Raw genomic sequence first — 25,551 nt, forward strand, 5'->3', positions numbered from 1 at the left:
CATTCTGTTACATCAAACAAAGGCAAACAGAACAGCGGCACAATCTCATTTAATTCAGACCTGGGGGGGGAAAAAAAAAAAAACACACAAAGTTAGGTTCTGCATGTTTGAGTTGAATGCTAATTAAATACAATTTATACAAACTACTACAAGGTTTAAGAAATTTACCATTGTCATCTGTCAAATGGTCATATTTTAAGCATTCTTATCAGTGGGTCCAGAACGTGCATTACTCCTAGGGCTTGGATAGTTCCTCCTTTGCAGCATGCTACTTGGGTAATGCTGATAGAGTAAAGACCTATTCCCTGGAACAAGAAAACGTGGAAGACGGCTAAATTAAAGTGTCACTAAGAACATTATGATATGCTTTCACCCAGTTCAAGAGAGCAAATACCCACAAAAACATAAAAGTAATCTGCTGGTAAAGGGCAACTTGGATATATATATAGTTCTCAGCTGTACAAATAAAGTCAGGCATGCTCCTGTAAACGTTTTCTTTCCTGAACTTACTGGATCTTTTAATGATCTTGACAGTGGCAGAGCCAAATAGCTTTACTATGTAAAGCCTGAATGACCTTGTTAGTTGTTGCAATGAAAAAATAATTAAAAAAAAAGCACATTAAAAAAGGGTCTCTAAAGGAATGATTCCCTTGTGAAGAGAGGATCATTTTTCATGACTAGAAAACACCAAGCGATCCTGCCTTTAAATGCATCCAGTAGTAATAAATCCAAAACTGTTTGCATGCTGATTTAATTAGATATGACACTTGAATGAACAAAATTGAATAATTACACTAAGCATATTTGATTGGCTAGCTTTTAAAACACTCTAGTCACGCACAGATGCTTCACCCCCCCTCCCCTCCCCTCCCCTCCCCTCCCCTCCAATGCTGCCAACAGGCTCCATCAAGCAGTAAGACAAGCAAAATAAAACATTGACAGTGTAAAGACAGAGATGATGTCAGGATAACACTGAATGAGGGATTCCAGAACTCTTGTGTCTCCTCTGGGCAACAACAACTGGCACAGCATACAAGCCATAATGGGAGGTCTCATAGCTTAATTAAGTTTGCCAAGTGGAACACATTTCCTCATGTCACACTCCGGGCAATTTTTTTTTCTAATGAAACACTCATTTACTTGGCAACACTCTAATGAACATATTAGTTATACATTTAAAACACACACACCAGATAGTACAGATTACTAACTTTTAAATGTAGTAATCTGCATTATGTGATATTTTATTTCTTGCAAAACAATCAAAGTGGCCATCTAATTTATTTTACTTTAAGGTCAATACCACAAATCCTTGCTGTACACTCACAAAACAATGACACTCCATAAAAAGGGGTCTTCAACCCTGGTCCTGGACAATCCCTATCCAGAAGGTTTTCTAGGTGTCTTTACATCATCAGTGGCTAAAGATCTGGAACACCTGTTAATCTTGACTAATTAAGCCAATAAGCGGTTCAAGTAAGTAACAGAGAATGGTTGAAACGAAAACCAGCAGCCACAGTAGCTCTCCAGGACCAGGGTTGGAGATCCCTGTTCTATATCGATGCTCAAGTGTTATTTATATTACCTTCTACAACTGAAACAGATCCTTGGCTCGTGCCCGTGCCACCAGAATTGTACAATGAAGCAAGGTCATGGGGGTTGTAGGTCCGGAGAATATTCAATACATTCCATTCTGGACCCTCTCCATTTGCAGGTACAGAGGGCGACATTTTCACTGGAGAAAAGGAACGTGCTGCTGTGGTGGGTGAGCTTTCCTTAGACGTCACCATGTTTCTCCCTGGAACAAACAGCCTGCCGTGGTTGTCACCTCTCCTGAAACTACTCTCAGAAATGGCTTGCTCATGGCTTGCCGAACTGGAAGACTTGCATCTCTTATTGGAGGGCTCTCCAAAGTCCAAATGCACTGGGTTTCCATTCCCATTGGAAAGGCTTACCCTTACAGAATCACCTGGCCACAGATCTCCATTTCTAATCTGACGACCTCTGTGCACAAGCCCTTCGCTGCCTAAAAAATTGGGTCTTATGGACAGAGCGACATCTCCATCCCTTTTGGGATGAGCTTCAGAAGTGCCTTGTCCAACTTCAGTTTGATTTAGCCGACAGGGATTTTGCTGCGGGTCCCCCCTCCTGTTCTGAGCTACTTTTCTTGATTCTACTTCAGGAGCTTGCACAGCAGGCAGAGTATTCTTAGTTGGGTTTATTTTGCTAAGGGGCTTTGCTTGCTGGTGAGGTGGAGACTTGGTTCGCCGAGGGTGGCTTCTGTGAAACAAAGGCAAGGGGGAAACATCTTTTCCCTCAAGGGCAGGGGGGCATCCAGTGTATCTTTTTTGTTTGAGGGCAGCAGTACTTTTTAACCCATGTGTGCTGAGAACATCAGGCTTGTATTTATGCACCAACTTCTGGTGCATCAAAAGGACTTCAGGGTATAGAGTTTTATAAGTACAAAAAGGGCAGGTACTAGTTGTTAAAGCACTATTAGGATCCGAGGTAGAGGAAACAGAAAGAGACATTTTAAAGGACAAATTTAATGGTTTCTCAAATGAGGAGTCCTCTTTTATTTCTTTTCGTTCCAACTTCAGTTTGAGTGACGCTGAATCACTGATGTCATGGGCCCCACTTCCCAACCCTAAAGAATCACTGGACACAAGACTTTCTGTTTCTGATTTTACTACGGTGTTCTGGGCAGCCTGGCAGGATTTCTTGATCACTGTGGTTTTGTCCAGATGCTCACTTTTCAAGCCAACACGTGAAGCACTGTTAAGCACCATGCTGGATGTGGGTGAAGACCACAATTGTTTGCGTTGTTTTGCATTTTGGTCAGTATCAAGGTGTTTAGACGCACCTTTTGTGCAAGCTAATTCCTGAGCAGATTTATCCTTGCTTGGTAAGGCTTCTTCAGGAGCAGGTGATGCCGATAAAGGTTTACCAGCAAGTTCAGCTTCAGAATGTTTGTCTTTGTGGTGTCTCTCCAAGTGATATCTTAACGATGTCTTCTGAGCTGCAGCATACTCACAGAATTCACATTTGTACGGTTTTTCACCTGTAAAAGTAAGCAAAGCATGTTGGCAATCGCTTTCAGCAGTATTTATATACTTTGAATTACTACAGCTTATGAAAATATAATTACAGTTTCCTGATAATAAAATACCAGAAAATTATGCATTATTCTATCATGATCCAAGCTCTCCCTGGGGCTCAAATCTAAATCGAACACTTCATTAAATGTGGCAGAATGACTTTGGGGGTGCGACATCAAATCTTTAGTTTAGTTAACATACTATATATGTAAATGAAATTTAATTGACTTCTTAAACTCTTATACATTTGACTTTTGGTTTAACGGTGTTTGTTCAACAACACAAAATAGAAACTTCTACCCATTTAAGCTTTTAAAATTTAAATATCTGGAGCTAAGCTTTTAAAAAAGTTATATTTCAAGCAGTAATGAATTACCTGTGTGTGTCCTGAGATGAATGTTGAGGTAATAATTTGAGCGGAAAGTCTTTCCACAGTAACTGCACTCTTTGGAGGAGCCAAGACTTTTGCTCTTTCCTTTCTCAGAGCCATCTTCACTTTTATCTATGGGAATAAACAATAACCAAGTTATTAAAGGACATAGCAGAACATTTGTTTACTTTATGGCAGTATAAAATGAACAGGTTTCCCTTCCCCAGTGATCCTCATAAGAGTTAAACAGCAGTTTGCAAATTGCCCGAGCAGCAGCCACTTTAATCAGCCTACAAGTCTAAAGCTTTTGGTGTCCTACAAGGCTACTGAAGGATCCAGTTGAGGCAGAATGTTTGCAATAGTGTAAAAGAAAGTCTCTATATATTTGTTTTTATGATTTGCAAGAAAGATGGTTATAACAATGTCTCTCCAAAGATGTTGTTATCGTGGTTCTCCACAATTTTCTGAGGACCCGAAGTGTTTAAGTGCACAACCACAATAAAGCAGCAGAGGGAGCTAATGCCATGACATTGTCACAAATAAGCAGTGCTTGAGATGGCTGGGCATAGATTACATTCGTGCAGTTGCGAAATATACAAACTCGATATTGCTGGTAAAATAAAGCAAAGCATTTTGGCCTGCAACACAGCCATCCTTATCCTTGAAGCAGTGTTATGACTGAAGCAAAGCAGATCACACAAATCTCCTTATGTTCAGGGAAACCAAACATGGACTACAAACACTTTCACATGCAGAGCGAAAAATAGTACAAAATACACTACATTTACCTATTAGATTTCAAATAACACGTGCATTTTATAGATGACTTTGGATTAGCCTACATTGTTGATGCAATTCTCTATCCTACCTGCAAATGGAGAGGATCCAGAATGGAATGTATCTACCACTGACTCTTATTAACTGTTGGCTTTTCTTGTAGTAAAGGATATTTACAAAAAAATGAGGAACCTGCTATTCTGGTTCTGCAATACTCCCTATCATCTTGTAGGTATCCACATACAACATCTGCAATTCATTTTAAGTTAATGTCAACACACCTTAATGAAAACGACATAGGTAAGGGCTGAGCATATCAGGATGAGGGGATTTCCTTTACATAGTCATTGTTAATCCATTTCCTGATATTCTGACCTTATTGGGGAAGTTTTTCATAAATGAATGTGATGCGTTTTCTTTGTAAGATTTAGTAGTAATAGGCAAGAGTAAAGACAACAGTTTGTGGTTTAAAAGGGTATTGCTATACATCTGTATATATCCAGCTGCAGCTGATTGTAAGTAAACACCTACCTGAATGAAATATATCACCGTGTACTCCCTCTTCTGAGCCATCTTCAGAACATTCTTCAGTTCGGTCCAATATGCCACTTTCCATAGATCCAGTACTTAACTGCTTGCCATCAATGGAGATAGGACTCTCAGCACCGTTCCTTTCCTTCTTGTGTATTCTGGAGTGGAGCACCAGCTGGTGGTAGGTTCTAAAGGTCTTCCCACAATCCCCACATTGAGTTGGCTTTTCCTTGCTCTGTAGAGACTTGTGATCCATATCTGGGGAAGGGGTGTCCCCATTGGCACTTTTAGATTTCAGTTTACAAATTAAGCCCTCATTAACTGGATTGTAACTTCTACCGGTGGACCATATTTCATGGAGTTCTTCTTTATCTGAGCAGGAATCTTCATTGTCAGTGCTGATCTCGTGACCGGGTTCTTTGGTCTGCCCCGGCCCGACAGCAATTTTGCCTTTTGTGGCTAGCTGCCAAGCCTGGTAAGTATTAAAAGGGTCAAGCTGCTCGATCCATTTTGCAGACTTTTCGGCTTTCGTGCTGGTTTTGGAGGTGTGCGGGCGCAAGTTAAGCAGCTGAAGAAAGGACTCTTGGGATACAGGTGATCCAGTAACAGGCTGTTCCTCTACAGGTTTCTTTTCCTCATCATTGGTCTCGGAGTCAGGGTTGTGAACTCTACTGTGCTCCATTAAAATGTCTTTACTTGAGAACAGGAACCCGCACACCATGCACATTTTGTAGGGAGAAATGACATTCCCAGTAATTTGGTCTTGAACGACCTCGTTGATAGTCGCAGAGACTTCTGTGTCAGCCTGAGGCTTGTTTTTTGCTCCTGGCTTCCCTGTGTGCGTCCTCATGTGATTTTTCAGAAACCAGGGCTCCTTAAATCGTCTTCCACAAACATTACAACCATAAGTGAACGAGTCTTTGTGCTTCTTCATATGATTTTCCAGATCTGTGGCGTCCTCAGCGGCCTGCCAACAAACTTCACAACTAAACTCCTCCTCCTCTTCTTTACTGACTTTATCTCCATGCAGCACAGAAGTGGCTTTTATTCTGCCTTTCTCGTTTGGAGCTAAAAACGCTGCTTCCACGCACAGAACGGCAGGCTCGCACAATGTTGTTCTGTGTTGGGTCTGGACGTGACGCCCAAGCTCCTCTTGGTGTTTAAAGGTCTGCTCACAAAACATACAGTCCAAAGGCATACATCCTTCAGCCTGAGACAAACCCTTGTCTTGAATACTTGTGTGTGGTGTCATGCTGGAGCCAGCACCTGGCATGTTAGCATTAGTATTATTCACTATGTCATGGCCTAGCCCATCTGGACTTGCCATGTATGCTAATAAAGGATGGGTTGGCATGTTAACACTAGTATGCTAAAAACTTTAGAGTTGAAATATCTATTAGGATTCTTTTCCTGAAAATGTTTGTACACAGAGAGATAACTTCTTCAGCAGCCTTTTAGCTGGGATCATGAGCTTTAAACTTGGTTAATGTCTAATAAATAAGTTTGAGTATTGTTTCTGTCTTCTTGCTACACATGTTGAGAAGGAATCTCTCTTGGTTTTTAAGGCTTTGGGTCAAGACTTTTGTCAAAGCATATGATCACTCCAGTGTGCCTTGTTTGGTGCTAATCAAGTGGCACAGCATAACGAATTTGAAATATTTGCTTCTTGTGGTGGTAGTTTTCAAATCTGTTGAACAGTACTCTTCTCCTGATTTGTACAATAGAGAACAGACTAAACACTTCCAGATACCTGGAATATAAAACATGAGATAAGTTACGGAAATAATAGGATAACACATGTGAAAATAAACGTGTAAAAAGATAAATCAAAAGAAAAGTCATACCCTCAAACATTACTTTTTGATTCCATATTGGACAAAGAATACATTAGCTTGAAATTGTGTTAAAAGTGGTCTTGTTTTTACTTTTTCAAAACAGAATGCCTATAGCTATTAAGTCTGGATATTACAAGAAGTTTCACATAATAGAAGCAGTAGTCGTAGTATTTTGTGTTACACAACATGAAACAGGAAACGCATCCTTTACCAGAATTTCACACAAGCACTTCCTCAACAGTTAAGGTCTATCTACAGGATCTATCTGTTCACTATTCTGCACACATAACATTGAAAGTGGGTTTGCAAAATTTATGAACAGCCTAATTAACATCTATGTAGAAATACTGCTAATGTTACAGAACTGGCAAGAAACAATTATGTTGCTTGTGGTTGGAAATTCACCTCCTATATTTGTCTTTTTTGCTTTATGTGAACACATTCATTAAGAAATTTAAATGTTATCTATTTGAAGATATTTTGGTTATTTTGTATTAATCACCACTGTACCTGGCAATGCATCAATGGCTTTATGGATAGTGGAAACGCCCCATTTAAAATTTAACAAGAATCAATCCATTCTACAATTTCAACAAAGAAACCTTAAGGATTCCCCAAACTTTAAGGCAGAGAAACCAGTTTGAGAGCAAGTTGGAAAAGGAAGATTCCTTGGTGCTTACCCAATTTATGATGGTGAAATGTTATAAAAAACTTAATTCCTTTTAGAAATCTGTAGACTAAGTAACATGATAGCAATAGCCAAACTAACCTTTTGAATTCCTACATTTCCATTCATTAAAAAAAAAAAAAATTTGAAAGAATGACATGCTTTTCTGCAAAATGTAATAAAACCACAAAACAGCTCAAAACACAGGAATATAAATGAGTATGAAAAAATATGAATCTCTTATGAGTTATGCTTTACACAAAGCCCTTTGGTGTCCTTGTACAGTATCATAAACGACTTGGCAGCTAGAATTAAGAACAGTTAAAAGTGAATGAATATTGACTTTTCCTAACATACCGTTTTAAAAGGGTTTTTTTGCCTCCCCTCCCCCTCCCGGTTAATTTAGGGTGGTGCATGCTTGTGAACTTTAATGCAAAAAGCTGTGGACTAATGTGTGCCAATGAGGCCTTTCAGTTGTAAACCTATTAATTCCAAATCATTGAAGTTTGGGAAATAAATAAGACACCCATTGCACAGTGGTTTGATTCCAGGTTTTACTATGAGATACAGTAAAACTCTGAAAAGATGAGTTGGCTATGCAAGGGGATTATTACTCTCAACCAATGAACTTCCTACTTGTGAGAAAGCATTCCAAGAGCTAAATTACAAGTGATAGGTGGCTTATTCCATTGGCCACCTGTTATAGATATCCACACTGCTTTAACAACATTGTCTAGAAAACAATTACTAGTACAGTGAAAATCCATTTAATAGAATTCCTTGTAAAATGTAGGCTATATGAATATACATACAAAATAATGTACAATGTCAAATGTTAACAAGTATTCCTTTACTGTCAAAAGGGTGAAGAAACTTCAAAATTAGCTGTCCAAGTAGTCCATGAATATATAAAAAAAAAAAAAAAGACACACGTTATTGTAATCCACCACACCCCTTCCTTGAAATTCAGCACACCCACTAAAACGTATTGCCTACAAAAAATGACTGGTTGATTAACTGTTTCATGACGTAAGAAAAATGAAAGTTCTAGAATTAAATTATCCTGAAATGGATCTTTTTGTCCCTTGAAACCCTTACCTACAACATACAAAAACAATCAATAGTCAAAGCACAAAATGCTTTCAAGAACAGTGAACATACTGCAGGCATGTCAGAAACAATTACGTTGGCAATGAGAGCAACTATAAATGTCACAAATAATACGTTTAACAGCAAACCACAGGTATTTCCCCTTTCAAGAGAATTAACTACCCTTCCAAGCAAACCGTGTCATCACCAAGATTAACAAAATACGCTATAACTGACGCTCATTCACAAAGCCTGAACACTGAACAAAATCCAGCATTGTCCCAGCGGTATTGACAGAACTGCAGCCATAACTCCACTGCCAAAAGAATGTAAATCTTTAACGATTCCTCTATTTGGGTCATGCTAGAACACTTTTCAGGGTACACAAATCCAAGAAAGCAAGCCAAGAAAACACCTGGGAAGTTAAAAACAAAATTCCACTCTACTCCACTGGTTCTTGTGGTATAATTATAATTTGATTAGAACATCATGATTTGATTGTGAACGTTAACACAAAGTACGGTGGATCTCTACACAAATGTTTTCAACCCCTTTGAACCACCTCAAGTCCAGAATGCTATCTTTCAGTATTTGGCTAAATCTGTCATTCATTATGCTTCTATTAGTGGTGCACCGATAAAGATTTTCTTGGCCGATACAGATAGCCGATGGTTATCTACCCATATCGGCCATTACAGATAATAACAAATAGTACAGGTAAGCTATTGTAAACTATTAGAACAAGACATAGGGCCTATACTTAAACTGTTTTACAATTATGAATGTTAAATTAACAGATCTTGTATACTTGATGCATTCATGACAAAAACAAACAGGTATTGTTTACTTCTTGTATTTACTTCAGAAAATGAATACAAAGAATAACGAAATTTACAATCTAATATATATATAGATAGATATCTATATCTATATATATATATATATATATAATATATATATATAATTATAAAGCAGTCTTATTATAGATGAGCGTCAAAGTAGCTTTCTAAAGTATATAGTAGTTCAGACAAAAGACGACGGTGTTGAACAATAGGATAACAACTCTTCAGATATTTAAAAAAAAAAAAAAAAAAAAAAAAAAAGATTCAGAACATCGCTCTTTTGAGAGATATTTACTGCAGGACTATCGCACATTACACAGCACTGGGAAAATTACTGTCTCGATGTTCTTGTGTCATTAGTATGCATGCCTGACCAAATGTTAAATGACGTGCTGGAAGAAATTTAAGCATGAATATCTGTGTAAGTTATCGGCGAAAGAGTAAAACACACAAATGTATACTACAGAAAGCTGCTGGTGAGAAACTTTTGCAGAATTTCTAAAAAAACAACATTACCTTCTGTAAAATTGTACTTTCATACTTAAACTGCAATGTCTATCACACATACATACAGTACAAAAAGCCAGTAGGATATTATAATACAGCACAGTTCATGTTCTGGTTGGGAATGTTTGGGGGAAATAAATCGATTTCTTATAGTTTTTCAATTTGTTAATGTATGTTGACACCCTTCATGTGGAGGCACTTTGGACACACCTTTGTTAACTATTTGTAAACATGTTTCCTTAAAATATATAGAAGTATAATTCCAATAACTACAAATTTTGGAATACATCATACTTAGCGACACATATTCACTTACAACCAAAGTAACATGAGATCAATGGGCACCCTATTTACCACCCCAAACTTAATTTTTGGTTGGTTTGACCATTTATAGTAATTCTTGCTTGCATTATTGTGGGAGTTATTTCACTTATTTTATTATTCTTAGATCTGTCATCTTTTAAAATGTACGCAGAATACTGTATTTCAAAATGTTTTACAAAAGAAATTGCAAGCAGTATTTAGCCAGAGGAATGTGTTAGTATGTCATGGTTTGCTTTGTAAAAAGGGAAGTACATGTTTAACAGTAAAAGTAGTGTATATAAGAAACAGCACTTTCATTTTAGGCATATTTTTCATAATAATATTAAAGTCTGGAAAATAAATGTATACCACATATCACAGTACAATTAACTGAATAAATATAACTAAGCTTATTACATGCGGTAAATAAAATAGCATGCAAAAGAGAATTAAATAACTATACTGATAATATTTTTCATTAAAAACAAATTGAAATAAACATTGATATCAATGTGAGTGGGTCAAACAAATTAGTTTAATTTCCCATTGAAATAACTTAATTAAAGTTTTGTGCCTTTATGACTGCCATGCAAGCTAATGGCTTGTTCTGCACAGAAGGAATTTGCCATCTTGCCAAGAACACTAAGCAATGGCCAGCTGTTGCTTCCCCTGACTCAAGCCCTTTGTTATACTCCTCCATACTGAAGCCATTAAGAACTCATACAACACTGAAAAACAAAATATGCACTAAAGGTATTTACTGTATGTAGAAGCAGGTTTAAAGGGCCTATAGTGTCTCAACCAAACAGCTAGAACTATCTTACACCTTTTCTGTATCAATATATACAACTGTCTTTAACCAGATCAGCGGTGCATTCAATTAACTTTCTATATGTGGACTGCCATGAATATTAAATACCTCTCTGCTACGATGTGCTGTTCTGTAACCGGAGAGTCACGCTTCTTGTGGCCACATATTAAACTAATAATCCCATCCATTTCACAGATAACAGGCCTAAGTATGTATCTAACAACCCTAAATGAAAATGTTGTAATCCAACCTGTTCTTCATGGAACAGCTACAGAAAAGTGTCAAACATGGCGTGGAAGCTGTAGCTGGCTATTGTCATGTACTGTGCTTTGATACCTTTGCAGACGCACAACCAACCCCCACCAACCATCAGCATGTAATCATTAGTCAGCAAGTCAATGCCTGCTATTCAACTTGCATTTTTTTGTTTTAAGTCTTGGATTTTTCACAAATCATTTTTTAATTGTTAGGACGAAAAATCTCAACCAGTTAATCGCGAATCAGCAAATGATATACATTGTTATCAGCCACCACCATTGTTCCGAGTTTAAATTAGCACAATAGTTTAAATAAATACAAGTCGTCGACTGTCGCAATACTTCTACCTTTATCCTTGGACCTTGATATAAAATAAATCTTTTAAAAAGGTATGACACTAAAAAAGGTACTGCCTTAAATCCTATTAATAACCTCAAATTATTTTAACTATCTATTCTTACCTACCTGCTGTACACTGTCTCACAAAGCAAATGGCTGTTCTGGATCCTCATATCGACATCTTTAGTTTAAAACAATTACCAAGTCTGAGGACAAATCCTTTGCAAAGCTCTCTAGTAAAATGAAGCAACTGTATTGCTGAGCGATATCCCCCCCACCCCCCCCCTCCGACAAGAGTGAACCATGAGGACAAGGGGGGAAAAAAGACCAAACAAAAAAACAAAAAGAAACTGAAAAGCGATCAGTTAACTTTCATAATCGTCATAAACAAAACTGAAGTAAATTAATTTAAATCTTTGGAACTCACTAATCATTTAAAACAATTCCAAAACATGTGATCAATATATTACTGGTCTATTTGTATTTATATACTACAATGCCTTTTTTTTTTCTTCTTCTAGCGTAATCATGTGCTTTCTAACGTCAACATAAGTATAACAAACACAAAAAAAAGTCGAATTTCTATAAAACGACTGTATTTTTATTAATAGTACGTATTTAAAAAGCATGGAAGAATGTTCCAGCCTGCTCGCTGCCGTCGAAATTGTAATAGAATTACTTCTGACCCAGTGACTATTTATTGATGATGGAAGCTGACAACCCAGTCACAAGTTGATGAGAGAAAAAAAAGAAAAAAAAAAGAATGGAGACTTTCTTGTTTAAATAAATAAATACAATTGAGAATTGAGACTTTCTTGTCTCTGTTACACGTGCAGAATAAGGTTCAAACGTTAACGTATATCCCTCGTCTCTGTATAGCAATCCAGCGGATTAGTTATTGTTAGATCACCTTTATCCTATCTTGAAGTCGGAGGCAGACTCGTTTTCAAGGCACACTAACAGTATCTCCTGCTTTGTGTAGCGAGCGTGTGGTATTCCACGAAGAAGAATGATTAAAACAAAACAACAAAAAAACTCACCGATACTGACCCAGAAATTCAGATTCCTATCATGTTTCTTATTATTCGATTATCTTGGATAGTTTCTTTTTATATAATACATATCATTAATCTTTTTTTTTATTTATTATTTATATATTTTATTAATTCTATTCAATAACTAGTTTTCAACAGCTCCCAAGTGTAACCTACTTGTGTTTGTAAATCTCACTCTGCAGCTGTTGCGCTCGGAAGCGCGCGCTCTCTCACTCAACGTCTAGCTGAACGTCACAGCGCGTGCACAAGCGGCACCCATGAGCTATCACGTGACTTCAACTGTGTGTGTGTTAACTTAAAATTGTGTTATGTTATTCATATTGGTTGTCGTCGCTGATATAACCTGTTACCTAATTCCATCCACAAATGTAATATCTGTGTACCTTGTCTCAGACAGTCGGTTAAAAAGCAAAGACAGCCTTCATTTTGTAATGCTTATGTCATGCTGCACGCGCACGCTAGGTTTACAGTTCAGGTGATAACCATGTGAATGAAGCTGCAGAAGAAGGTGTTTCGCAAACTTGTCAAATTACTATCACGAAATTAAGCACAAATACAGACCTTTGCTAATGGTCAAGATGATTAACAAAACAAACCAAAAAAAAAAAAAAAAAAAAAAAAATGAGCAAACGTTACTTGGTCAGGTCTGCGATGCATACTTTTTCTACAATGCGGATACGAATACGTCTTGGTCTGGAATTTTATTGTGTGTCTTTACGATGGGGAGTCATGACGAAGAGGACATTGTGAAATTAAGAAAACAAGATGTCGTCACTTACGGAAATTGAGTTAAACTGAGTAGACTATCTGTTAAATATTTATAACTCGTATTTATGACGTTGTTATCCTTTTAAATTTAGTTTATACCTGAGTGATGTGCAGCATATTTTTCATATATGTACACTGCATTTTTTTTTTTTTTTTTTTTAAAGTTCAGTATGTATGTGGTTTAGGCTACATGCCTAAAGTTCCTAATTTCTGCGCGAGTTTGATCAACCGGTATGTATGGAATGTATTATAGTGAATGATTCATAATAATTTAATTAAATAAGTCCTGCTGAAACGTGATTTGAAAAAGAAAACAACACAAGTGTATTACAGGTTTCTTAACATACCAGATTGTAGTGCAGTACCCTGACGGCCAGCCTGTATCATCCATCAAACGGGCTTCACAAACAGTAGGAGTCGGGGTTTCAGGGTTAATCTACTGCACTGTTACTAAAAAAAAAAAAAAAAAAAAAAAAAAACCCGTAATGCTGATTAATGGAGCCCTGTGTAAAGTCATAAAGTAAGACAATCTCTTGTATGTATGTTTTGGGGCGCTGATATATTTTTTCACAAGTTCTTCAACACCCCCACGGGGGATATGCAGTCGGGGGGTTGGGGGGGGGGGGGGGGTTGGGTGTGGAGTTGTCCTGTAAAATGTGGTCTCTAGGGATCTTGAGAGATACAGTAGTAGTTCATTCTTGTCTCAGTTAATACAGAACAAAGTATTAATCTCTTACTAAACAGAGGGCATTAGATGTTGTGTTTGGCATGCATACACAACCGGCTATTGATACAGAAAACATGTATTTTATTAGCTATTGAAGTTTACAAGGTATTGGGGGATAATTTTCCAAAGTTTGGGGTTGCCTTTCCTAGAATAGATGGTGAAGTCCACCCCATCAGGCCTAACTAAACCTGATTAGGATATTCATGTAGTGTTTAATATTTAGCTATAATAGATCAACAGTTTCTTACAAGTGTTTGATTCCCGTCAGAATAAAAAGGCCTATAGTCTTATTTATATTGCAACTAAGTTTATACTTTCTTTAACCCAGATTTCTCCAGACTTCATTTGCACTGGCTTTTAACCCAGGACTACAAATATTTGGAAGAGTACTCTTTCACTTTACAACACATCTAACCCTTTCAGTATGTTTTGGGGTGGTATGTTTCGAATACAAACCACATACTGCAGGCTTAATCTGATTCTGAAGATATTGTACTATTGACCGCAGCTACTAAATATTTAGTCACAGTTATCCATTATACACATTTAATTCTTTGAGCTCAACCCAGATACTAACTTTTCCACCACCCCCAAACACACACACAGTTTCTCTATGTGCCACATTCATAAAGGGAGGAGACTTTTAAACCCTGTCACCCTTCATCCAATGTAATGTCCTGTGTAAGCTAAGACAGCAGGTTTAAGGTGGGACACTCTTGTACAGTAAAATGCTTTAAGGAGAGGTTTACATCAACCCTTGGTTTTGCGTTCTTGTTTCTTTGTTTTTTCATCACTGATCAACATTCTGCGTTTTGCATCCGCCTTTTGATTTCTTATATTGTTTTTTACATTGGACCGCTAGGTGTGTAAACCCCTAACCAATGTATCTTCATCACCTTTTAAACCCTCAGTGCATAGCTAGTTCTTGTAACGTGGGTGGATAGACAGCTACTTGATAGGTGTTTCTGAGTATATTTTGACTTCTCCAGCAGAATTAACTTGTGAGCTGCAGTGGTTTTATTAAACTATTTGTGTATTCCACTGGTTCTCTCAAACAGCAGGTGCCGGCCCTTCTTATACACTCATAACACTCGTTAAGAAGCAGCAGCTAGTGTATCACACTGTCTGCTGTGTGTTTCATATTAACAAACACAGCCATGCTTTATATGCTATACCGTCGTGTGCAACTTTATTAGAACACCCTGTTGTTTCTGTTTTTAATTTGTCGTGCATATGAAATCAAACCATTGTAACTGAAAATTGTCAAAATGGGCAAATTAGTGATTGTCTAATTTAATTGATGACTTTAATAGGCCACTCATGCAATTAATTTTAAAATGAACACATAACCACAAATGGTAAAATGCATGAGACTTTTCACAACTACTGTATGTGAAGTAAAGGAGAGCAGTCCGTGTCGTTCTGTTTTGTTTATCAAGCAAGGGCTGTATGTGGTGTGTCTTTTTACATGGTCAGAATAGAACACAATGGCAGAGTTTCAAGGCATGAAAACTTAGCAACAGAGCAGATACTACAGTTCTGGAAGTAAAGTATGGGTAAAACGAAATGGGTTGGTCAGCTCTGATGTTGTGTTATCACTATGGGCATTCTTCGTGCTACGTGATTATTGAGGGTGGATTATCATTTTACCAAACAAACATTAAAATTATACAAATACATAAAAAGCTGTAACCTACCCCAACCCCAATTTTATTTCATTGAAAAAAAAATAAAAAATTCCAAGACTGTACGGAGATATTACTGTTTACAACTTCCCTGATAGATTTGTAATAAATCATTTTGATTCTGCCAGGTCGTGCAGATGTAGTTATGCAAATGTATAGAGACTATAAGAGTCAAATTCTAGAGAAGTTATGTTTTCTCTTAAAGGAACATCAGCTATGTTTCTCCTATATTCTATTAAAAGCATAAGATCACAAAGAAGTTCCCTGTTTTCCTGTATTTTGTTATGTGTTTTGTGTTTGACAGCATGTTTCTGAAGCCACTTTATGTTGATAAATACTTAAAGTAGAACTGCTGTTGAGATGATTATTAGATTGTGTTTTATATTTATATATTGTATTTTGTATTTCTATATTTTTACTTTATATAAGATTTTAGTACGTTCCTAAATGATAAAATTACCTATTGTTCACGGTTTCGGTGTAAAGATAGAAAGTGTGCCTAAAAAAAATTAGTGATTTACTTAATTGGTTTGAAATACCTAACCACACCCATGAAATCTTACCAGGGCTGTTAGATAACAAAGCAGATAGTACTAATAAAAGTAGGCCAATTTGTGAAAAAAACTAAACTTATTTAGCTGCAAATGTTTCTCCTAGTGATTTTCAATGACGTCTTCTAAGAAGAATGCCTACAAGCTTAACAAACCTGAATATAACACATGTCCCTTGTGCACATTTAATCACTATTGTTAAGCATTCTGATCCAGAGTGCTATCATGCATGCTCAAAGTAATGCGCCCATCCCCCCTGTTTACACATCCTGATCCATAGAAGACACTTCTTTCTTTTCTATTGCTACCAATACTTAACTGTTTTTCATAACCATAATTAATAAAAATGACATAGATCATGACTGCAAAAGGCCCCCCCTTCAATGAAACATTTTATTGCGTGAAAACGGTTCTTATGTTTCTGTTGCTCAAGCCTAAGACTTGCCAAACGCTGCTTTCGAAATATGACCAACAGAAGTTTCTAAGTACATGTCTATAAATCACTGTAATTCTTAACTAAAAAAAAGGAGAGGGTTGCTGTTTAAGTACTTGGTCTACAATGTATGTTTTTGTTAGAAGACGGCACAAGAAAACTGAAGAGATAGGTAGTGAAGACAGAATCTGATGTTCCTATCTTCATGTTTATTGTTTGTGCAGCTTTTTTGAATACATGCTGTCTTGTATGTGCTAAGATATTTTGAAGTGTTAGGTTGCCTTACCTATTACTGAAGCAATGAGCTGTCCTTCCTCAGCGTGGTGTGAAAATGAAAGCACAGGGCCCCTCTTCTCTTGATTGATCAGCTCTAGCTGAAATGCAGAGGGAAAAAGGAAATGATTCACAGCAGCTCTGTAACTAAAATCTCCAGCAGACTGCAAACAGACAAAGGGAGGCTCTTACCTGCTACTTTATATTCGGAGCAGCCTTACCTACCTTGTAGTACTTCTTTCTGTTCACTTGCACTTATCCAAGGTTCAGAATGCAGTATGTGAATTTTATTTAACCAGTTTGAGCAGGTTTTATTGTTACTGAAATGACAGACTGGTTATGTTCAAGGCCATTAGGTTAGGTTAAAGTTACGTTAGTGGATTACATAGGAGGTTTTAAATTAAATGAAGGTGTTGGTTTAAAGTTTTGTACCATTACTAAAAGTAATTATTTATTTTTTTATAGTTTTTACTTTTAGAAGTAATGCTTAATCTTGTTCTTAGTGTAATACTATAAAAAACAAACAAAAAAACAAACAGGTCTGTCCTTAAATATTTTTTAAAAACAGTAAAGCGTGTGGTTATAATGAGTTTGCTCCATGTATGAATATTAAATATATATAGCTTATGACATGTTCTTTAAAAAGAAAAGTCATATTCTCTCTCTCTCTCTCTCTCTCTCTCTCTCTATATATATATATATATATATATATATATATATATATATATATATATATATATATATATTATGGGGATATATATATTATGCCATAATATATTTACTAAAAGACGGTATTATGTAAATGATACCTCTCTCCGTTTAAAACAGAAATTACACCCAAACGGTTTTTTCACCCCCATGTCTTTCACTTGCCCATATGGGAAAGTAGTTTATGTGTAGAATATTTGTAAAATGTATCAGCGTCAAAAAAGATATATTTCAGAGATTTCATTTTAATACTGGATACATGTCTTTGTTATGCAGATGCTAACATGGATGTGCTCTGTATTGTGTGTGTCTGCCAAAAATATGTGCTAAACATGCAGTATTCATTGCAGGTATTGAAATGCGACAGCGCAGGCCTGTGTTTCCAGGCGTGTCCCATGTTGATCTGATCCCTTCAGTGCACTACAACTGTGCAGGAGCCAGCAGCTGCTTAGTAATGAATATCAAGGAGTGAAATGTAAGGAACCTATTTGTGCATGTCATGGTCTGTGGACTTCTTCAGCATGTGGAAACAGCTAAACAAGTTAAGCAAGTTAGCACACTGAAAAAGCAAAATGTGTATACGAACACTCCTAACAATTATTCAATTACAAATGTGAAACAATAATTGACGGTGACCTTGTGTAACCTTGGAACAAGCTGAGATATTAAGAAGTGTTGCCAATTAACACATATGGTGGTCAGATTAGTCCTTATTTAAGGTATGTTCATATAAAAAATACCTTGAACAAGAATCAGTTGTGTACATTTAAAGGGCAATGTTTTGTTCTGATTTAAATTAACTTTTTTTTGATTTTCTGTTTCGGTAGTCACTGACCTTTTAAAACTAAAACTCTCAGAATCATGTGCATTAGGGGAGTGTAACCCTTGCAGTGGGTCAGGTTGCCCTCTGCCGTTCTGTTCTGAGATACCTTTTAAAGTCCTTACCGTCAGTTCTCAGGTTTATAATAATGTCTTACTTAAATCATTAGTTGCACCTGACAGTATAAAATGCATTTTTTTAAAAAATGTATGATAAATGCAGTAGCTGTTGCTTCTTAATGCAACCTTGTGCCATGTATAACACATAACATACCTGTATTTAAAGGGTCTTTGTAACGCCCTTTTTAATATCTTTACTCCGTCTTATTTGTAAAGCTAAGTACGTGTTTTCATATGTCTGCTAGGTTCTTGCATTTACAGTTTTTCTACTATGGATACAGCTTTATTTATTTATTTTTTTACACAAGTTTGTTTTATTTTTATACCTGCTTTGTGGTGTAAAATGCTTATTAAGACACAAATAATGTCCTTTAGCGTTCAGCATCAGATCAGATCGGAAAGGGTCATTGGTATAAAAGTGCTTTACGTTTTCAACAACTTATTATGATAACAACTTTTTCAAGTACAGCTAATGCCAAAAGTTTAGTGTCACCTAGAATTTTAGGATTTATTTTTAAAAATAAATAAATAAAAAATACCAACAACTATAGGAACATCTTTGTATTTTATTTAGTATCATGTAATCAAAGAAACTACAAAATTATATTGTAAAAGTCTGCCGGAAGCCATAATAGCAGTATAGTGTTTCATGTTTAGATATTGAAATGTAAATGTGGAAAACTGCAAAGTGGTATGTAATTCAAAATGTTAACAGAGCATTGTTCAGATGGTTTCATTCGACTTTTAATTCTATAGGGTGGTGCAAAACTTTTGTCCATAGCTGCAGAACGTTTAGTTGGACTTTATTTTGACTTGTCGACTTGTAACGGATCAGTTCTTCTGCCAGGTGATGGATTGACATCACTGGTGACTGCATCTTCTATTGATCTAATAGAGGAGATAAGGTAACAACAATAGTGCATGTATCAAACACTAAGCAAACACTGAACTTTCAATGCCCCTTGCAACCTCAAGATAGAGAGTCTCAGTAGAAATTGCAATAAATGGCCTTCCTCTTATTTTGCCCCCTTACTCTTTCTCCTCTTACTACTCGCATACTGGGATATGCACAAGCTGATCAGCTGTGGAAGACAAGACTGCTAGGTTCACACAACATACCTACATACTGGAACTCAGTTCCTCGTCACATTACAGATTAAGCATTAACAAGCATTATTCAATTAAGCATTATCTTAATCTCTTAAACCACACCTAGCACCCAGGCAGATCTAGCTGATATGGTTATGCATCATGATCTGTAGTTCGTTTGCACGCCTGTTGTTGTTATTGTTATTTTATCATTAGTGTCATTTTGATTTCTAATGTACAGTGCTGTGGAAAGTGTTGTATAAATATCATGTTGATGTTGTTGTTGTTCAGCTTGCAGGCACATTCCAGGCTTCCACCGTTAATGGTTTTGTGATAGGGAATTTGGTTCAGAGCTAAAGTCATGCCTAGGTCTTCATGGAAGGGGTAGTACAGAATACCTGGCCCCAGTGACAGCTTCTGCTTTCTGGTTTTAGGTAGGCTGGGCTAAAACAGAGGAAGGAAAGCCATGCAAGAACTAAAGGAAAGGAAACTTCAGAACTTGCTGTAAACAAGAACAGATGACATGCATTATCCAATCCTTGCTCAAGAACACCACTTTTCATATAATTTGCCTTGTGGGTGGCGATTATTATCAACCCTAGTGCCAACATAAAATGTAACGTGGTACTACTGGCACCATTGTCTTGAGAGTTCCAGATTGAATGGATTGTAGTATATGGCCATCTTCTCCATGACTTCTGTATCTGACCACTACACAACAGACTGCTGCATTTGTAAAAACAGTCAGCCTGATATAATTAAGCTGTAGCTGCAGGGGACATCACATATACAAGTAGATAACATTCTGATGGGGATACAGTCTGATGTGTAATCAAGGACTTTATACCAAACAGTTGTCTCCAAGTACACTATATTCACACAGTACTTAAAGCTGTTATATGACAAAGGTTTTGGTATTCCCTCATTTTGAAGTCTTAGTTTTAATAAAAAATAGAAAGTACTGCTTCCATTGCAGTAAGTAACAGGCTGTTGCTATGCTGTCAATCACCCCTTTTTGACATTTATTCAGACTGCACCATGTCATTTTATCACAGTGAATTGCACTTGACTTATAATGGAATGTACTGCACAAAAGTAAAACAAACTACAATTATAGTGCATATATTCGGCTGATTTTCTTATATTGAAACAAAGCAGCACAGCCACAATATCTTTTCTAGGCTGCTGGTAAAGAAACCAGAACCAGTCTAGAACAGTTTAATTAATTTCATCTCTGAATGCATACCTTTTCAGGGGCATCTATTTTAGTATCAGGGATTGGCACTACTGCTCTTCAGATATTGGGCCCTATTCTCAATGCTCCTTACTCCCCATCATGAGCACCAAACCAAATAAAAACAGCTCACGCGTTAGATTAAGATACTTGCGTCATATGCTTCTAATTCGTTTTAGAATTGATAAAGGGTTTTCTCCTTTAACATTTGAGGCTCTTGCCTGCTCTCTTCACATTTGGCAGGTAATTTCCCCCCTTGCTAGATACCATGTCTAATTTATAATTGCACTGCTACTTTTTGTAGCTTTTGATTTGCGATGTAATACACTTTTTGTATTCATTGCCGTGCAGGCTGTTCTTTATTGTTTTAACTGCTGCCTAATGTATGCATGGATTCAAGGTGGGTTCCTCTCCAAATTAACAACCTGTAAATAACACAGTACTTAAACCTTCTATTTTTAAATGTTCTCTTTAAATTACAGTGTATCTATTTTAAGAACTGCTATTGTAATTTGATGGGTTTCCTATACACCTCCACAGCAGAGCTTCTTATGTTTTGCCTTCATTACACACAATATTTAAGGGTATGTTTCTCTATTGTTGGTGTTCCCGTAATGTTTTGTGTGTGCACAGCTTTGTCTAAAATGTAGCCTTGTTTAGCTTCTTATTTCAGCCTTGATTATAGTTATCATAATCTGCCCAGAACTGTAGCCAAAAGTCCTGCATGTGACATTCAGAGGCCTCCCTGTTCATTTCCTTTTGTTCTGTTCTGACAGAGCCTTTGAGAGATGCGGTTAATCTGGCAACCAGTGCCTGAGAATGACAAAACACACTGAAGAGAACTTCTCATTGTTAAGAGGCTGGGCTTTGAATTTAGTGCAGCTTCAACAGAAGTCTGATTTAGATACTGTACAGTAGTGTACAAATCTATAAGAACATTTGAATGTTTATGTACAGAGCTGAAGTCTGGGTAAGTTTGAATTGTTCATGCTGTGGCAACTGCAAAACAAAAAGTACTTGTGTTGTGAACTGCTCATAAACTACAGATAGATATCTAAAACCACCAGCCTCCATGTTAAAAAAATGCAATAACAGTATAGCTGTAGTTTGTCAAATAATAAGCCACTGTCTGTCACCTTGCAATCGATTTTCAGCAAATTAAATTAAAGTCAAAAACACAATTCCCGGCAAAGAAATGGTGGACATCTTCCCCTTTCTCAGATTTTCATGAACTCTTGCTTTAGACAGCTCACTTCTCAGATCTTGAAGTTCTAGAACAGGATGTTCATTTGCATTATATTCGCATTGATATTTAGATGGTACTTTTGTAATTATTATTTTGCCCTTGTTTAGTGTTCAGTTCATTGTTCAAGATGCAGTGTGATACTGAGTGATGGTCTCTGTGTTTCTCACACTGTTAAAGGTGCACAGGGGGGATTCAGCTTAGGGGTGGCCACCCACTGACACATGAATAGCTGCTATTTCGCAAACCTGTCCTAGAAGACAAGCAGCAGCAAAGGCTTCTCTGTGCTAAGCCATTCAAAATATTTCTACAAAGAGGTTCTTCTGCCATGGAGTATACATAAAAGCATTTTCCTCCTAAAGATCATGTTATTTGATTATATTTTATTTAATTTGACATTCATTAAGTTTTCTGTTTCAGAGCAACACTTCTGTGAACTGATGAACATCTGAACTGACGAATTACAATTTGATAGAAGAACAGTGTACAGCATGACAGCATCACCCGATAGCATTGCTAGTCAGGACACATGGCGGACTCATCAGATCTGTGTCTTGATCCTGAAGAAGCTGCTGACTTCATTGTTTGTTCAGCCCTCAGTGCTGATGAGTTACAGCATTAGCTAGTCTGTATTGACTCGAACGGACGGTTATGAACTGTGGCTCAGCAAAAACATTACCTTGATGTCTTGTCTCAGAGTCAGATAATGGGCCCTTTTCACTAAGCTTTAACTTGTGGGTTATTTGACAGTTGCATTGTTTGATATTCATGAAACCTGTATAGTCAAGTAGCCAACGACAGTCCAGAACATCTTTGTGACTAAGTGGATTCTTTATAAGTCATGAGTTAAGTCTATATGAAGAGTGTGCAATATTTATTGATTTGTGTTTAATTTTATAGTTTTCCAAAATGTTCCTTGTTTCTCAAAGTTAATTATTAATGATATTTTGCTTTATAGATACACTGTACTGTATTTGTTATATAAACAGAATAGTACACGAATATGTGGTTATTCCATGAATGAGGATTGATGAGGGGTTGTTTGCGACCATCCTGTGATCCATAATCACAGCATGCCATGCAGACTCCTGGAGTGTTCTGGTCCTATAATAAGTACAATGAATGGAACAGAAAGTATGTTTAAACATAATTGAACCAGCTGAATTCAGGAAATACATCCCTTAAATCACGCTCTGTATCTGCTAAGCAATGCAGTGCAATTTGGAACAGTGTGATTCGACCCTGCCACTCTGATGTTGAATTAGAAAATATGTTATATGAGAGAGAGCGAGAGACCTAAAATAGAAATATAGATTAATTTCTTACAAGTGAATTAGGAAAACACCTTTGTAATTTGGGCAATTTCGGGTATACCCAGGTATAGGCATTCCAATTATGGACTTGTTCTATGAGTCATTTTATAATCTTTGTGTTGCTTTCAGTAAACACAAATGCTTCTTATCAGCCCTAGAAAAAGCCCCTTTCCAATTACCACAGGCATGCGTTGGCTTCCACGTTAAATTGCTACATTCCCCATGTTATTTGATTAAGGGATTAAATCTGAAGGGATTAGAGTGTCATTTTAAAGGTGATGTATACTTCCTTGTGCTGATCAGTGCATAGACTATAGACACAGTCTTAAGAGCTTCAGTAATAGTGGTTTTAAAAGCCAGCATAACGTGTATTGAATACTATATACCTCATTAAGTAATAGTATTATAAACATATCTGATTGGCATAACACAATAGTTACCTTGTGGGGTGGGATATTAGTATTCGATATATATATATATATATAGTAATATATATATATATATAATATATATATATATTGATGTTATATATGAACTGTCAGGATGTATAACATTCTTAAATGTTAAAGGAACAAATATATTTTAAAAATTAATGTAATTTAGGGTTGTTATTTCAAAACATATTCTAACATCGTTTTTCAGCATTTCTTCATGCATGTTAATAATACAGTATATCAAAGTCATGGTTTTTAGTCTGTTAACGTTTCACCATTGTTCAGAAGAGATTAAGGATGCTTGTCAGATGGAAAGATTGAACTAAAGTGTTGCTCAGGTTGATCTCATATCAGTACTATTGTCTTTTATTTGTACACGTCACAATAAAAAATGTAATTTGTCATGGTTGGCTAGCAACACCTTAAAGAAACTGTAAAAGAAAACAGGCATGACTGCCATTATATAATTCAGTTTTCCTTCAGTGTTTATCTTCCAAGGCTGGGTTTTGTTGTGAATAGGGATTCAACAGTATGGCTGCATGCGCAAGGGGAAAAGGAACAGTTTAGGACCTTTCTTTCATAGCTTGGTACCTTACACTGATTACATCTACTAATCTATGAAACTTTCAAATTTAATCCATATCCTGCACTATAATTACTTCAACAACATTAGCAGCAAAGCAGAGCATGGCATTTATATTGTAATGCAAAAGAAAGGCATGTTTACTTATTAAACTGATACAAGTGAATATCTGCTTAATGACGTCAATGCCAGTAGTAGAATAAATGTTGTTAATAAAATAAGTGCCAGTTACTGTGAATAACTGATATTATTAGGGATTGGTAGGTACTTCATTGGAATTGAATAGTAAACTGGAATGTAAAGGATGTGGAATTACTGCACATGGCTAGTTCCTGTAACAGTGTTACTGTGCTCCTGCAATTGTGTTGTCATTGTGACACTGTTGTTGTAATGAGAAACCTGGGTGTACATGAGTTGCAGGGAAGTGCGGTACAGTACAGTAAGCCATTTGTTGTCTTGTATGGCTTCGCTGAGCAAAACATCACTTTTCAGGTAAAATACAGTATAAAAGAACAGCAGTTATGTTCTTATGATAAAAGTGAAAATCCAAAATGAGGCTCTACACCTCTAGCAAAGGATATCATCTTAATACCAATAATAAAATAAAACAAATACATAAATAAAAGAACTAAAAGAAATATTAACAATCTGTACACATCTGGATGTTTGGTGTATAAAGGCTAATATTGGACACAGTATGTGTGACACACTAATCCTATTGGTAATAGTCACATGACAGTCACTATTCAGTACATTTGGAATATTCAGGGTGGCAAGATTCTTCGAATTCTATTAATACCAGAACAAGTTTCCACCCATTAGTGTTACCAATGGCAGCGTTCAAAATAAAAATAATAATAAACTATAATACAAAATTGAGTACATTTGTTCTGAATCAACAGCAGCACAATAGTAAGTAGCTCACTGTTCTGAGCAGTGATACATGCACCCACTATGTATGCTTTTTTACTGATGCCCACCCACATTTAATTAGAGTGTAGGATGGGTCTGGTTGACAGCTCTCTTTATCTTCTAAATCTATTGTTGTCTTCCGCATGAAACAGGACTTTTTTGGTGGGTTAAATCCTG

General features: G+C 36.5%; 1 protein-coding gene and 1 long non-coding RNA gene across 6 annotated transcripts; one reads left to right on the top strand and one right to left on the bottom strand.

Moving 5' to 3' along the window:
* LOC121297870 (zinc finger protein 217-like) lies at window positions 1–13,681 on the bottom strand. 5 transcript variants are annotated; one of them, XM_041224452.1, is made up of 6 exons: window positions 13,598–13,681; window positions 4,777–6,526; window positions 3,475–3,600; window positions 1,586–3,061; window positions 169–305; window positions 1–60 (listed from the first exon to the last, which is right to left on the bottom strand). In XM_041224452.1, the coding sequence occupies exons 2-5, from the start codon at window positions 6,128–6,130 to the stop codon at window positions 196–198; spliced, it is 3,066 nt and encodes a 1,021-aa protein (XP_041080386.1). In that variant the 5' UTR covers window positions 6,131–6,526; window positions 13,598–13,681; the 3' UTR covers window positions 1–60; window positions 169–195. The 5 variants fall into 5 exon arrangements, with proteins under 5 accessions (XP_041080386.1, XP_041080384.1, XP_041080383.1 ...); XM_041224450.1 differs by lacking the exon at window positions 13,598–13,681 and adding an exon at window positions 12,639–12,724; XM_041224449.1 differs by lacking the exon at window positions 13,598–13,681 and adding an exon at window positions 12,478–12,626.
* On the top strand, window positions 12,777–23,889 carry LOC121297871. Its single transcript, XR_005947233.1, has 3 exons — window positions 12,777–13,481; window positions 17,978–18,102; window positions 20,090–23,889. It is a non-coding gene; the product is annotated as an uncharacterized LOC121297871 (long non-coding RNA).
* Window positions 23,890–25,551: the final 1,662 nt, after the last annotated feature.

This window comes from Polyodon spathula, chromosome 23, assembly GCF_017654505.1.
Source record: "Polyodon spathula isolate WHYD16114869_AA chromosome 23, ASM1765450v1, whole genome shotgun sequence".
Taxonomy (NCBI): domain Eukaryota; kingdom Metazoa; phylum Chordata; class Actinopteri; order Acipenseriformes; family Polyodontidae; genus Polyodon; species Polyodon spathula.

Bases quoted from the DNA above. Each gene is read 5' to 3' on its own strand.
- LOC121297870 (XM_041224452.1), bottom strand. From the start codon at position 6,130: ATGCCAACCCATCCTTTATTAGCATACATGGCAAGTCCAGATGGGCTA. The intron at 3,601-4,776 runs GTAGGTGTTTAC...TTATTCCCATAG, and splicing joins CGGTGATATATTTCATTCAG to ATAAAAGTGAAGATGGCTCT. The intron at 3,062-3,474 runs GTAATTCATTAC...TTACTTTTACAG, and splicing joins TCATCTCAGGACACACACAG to GTGAAAAACCGTACAAATGT.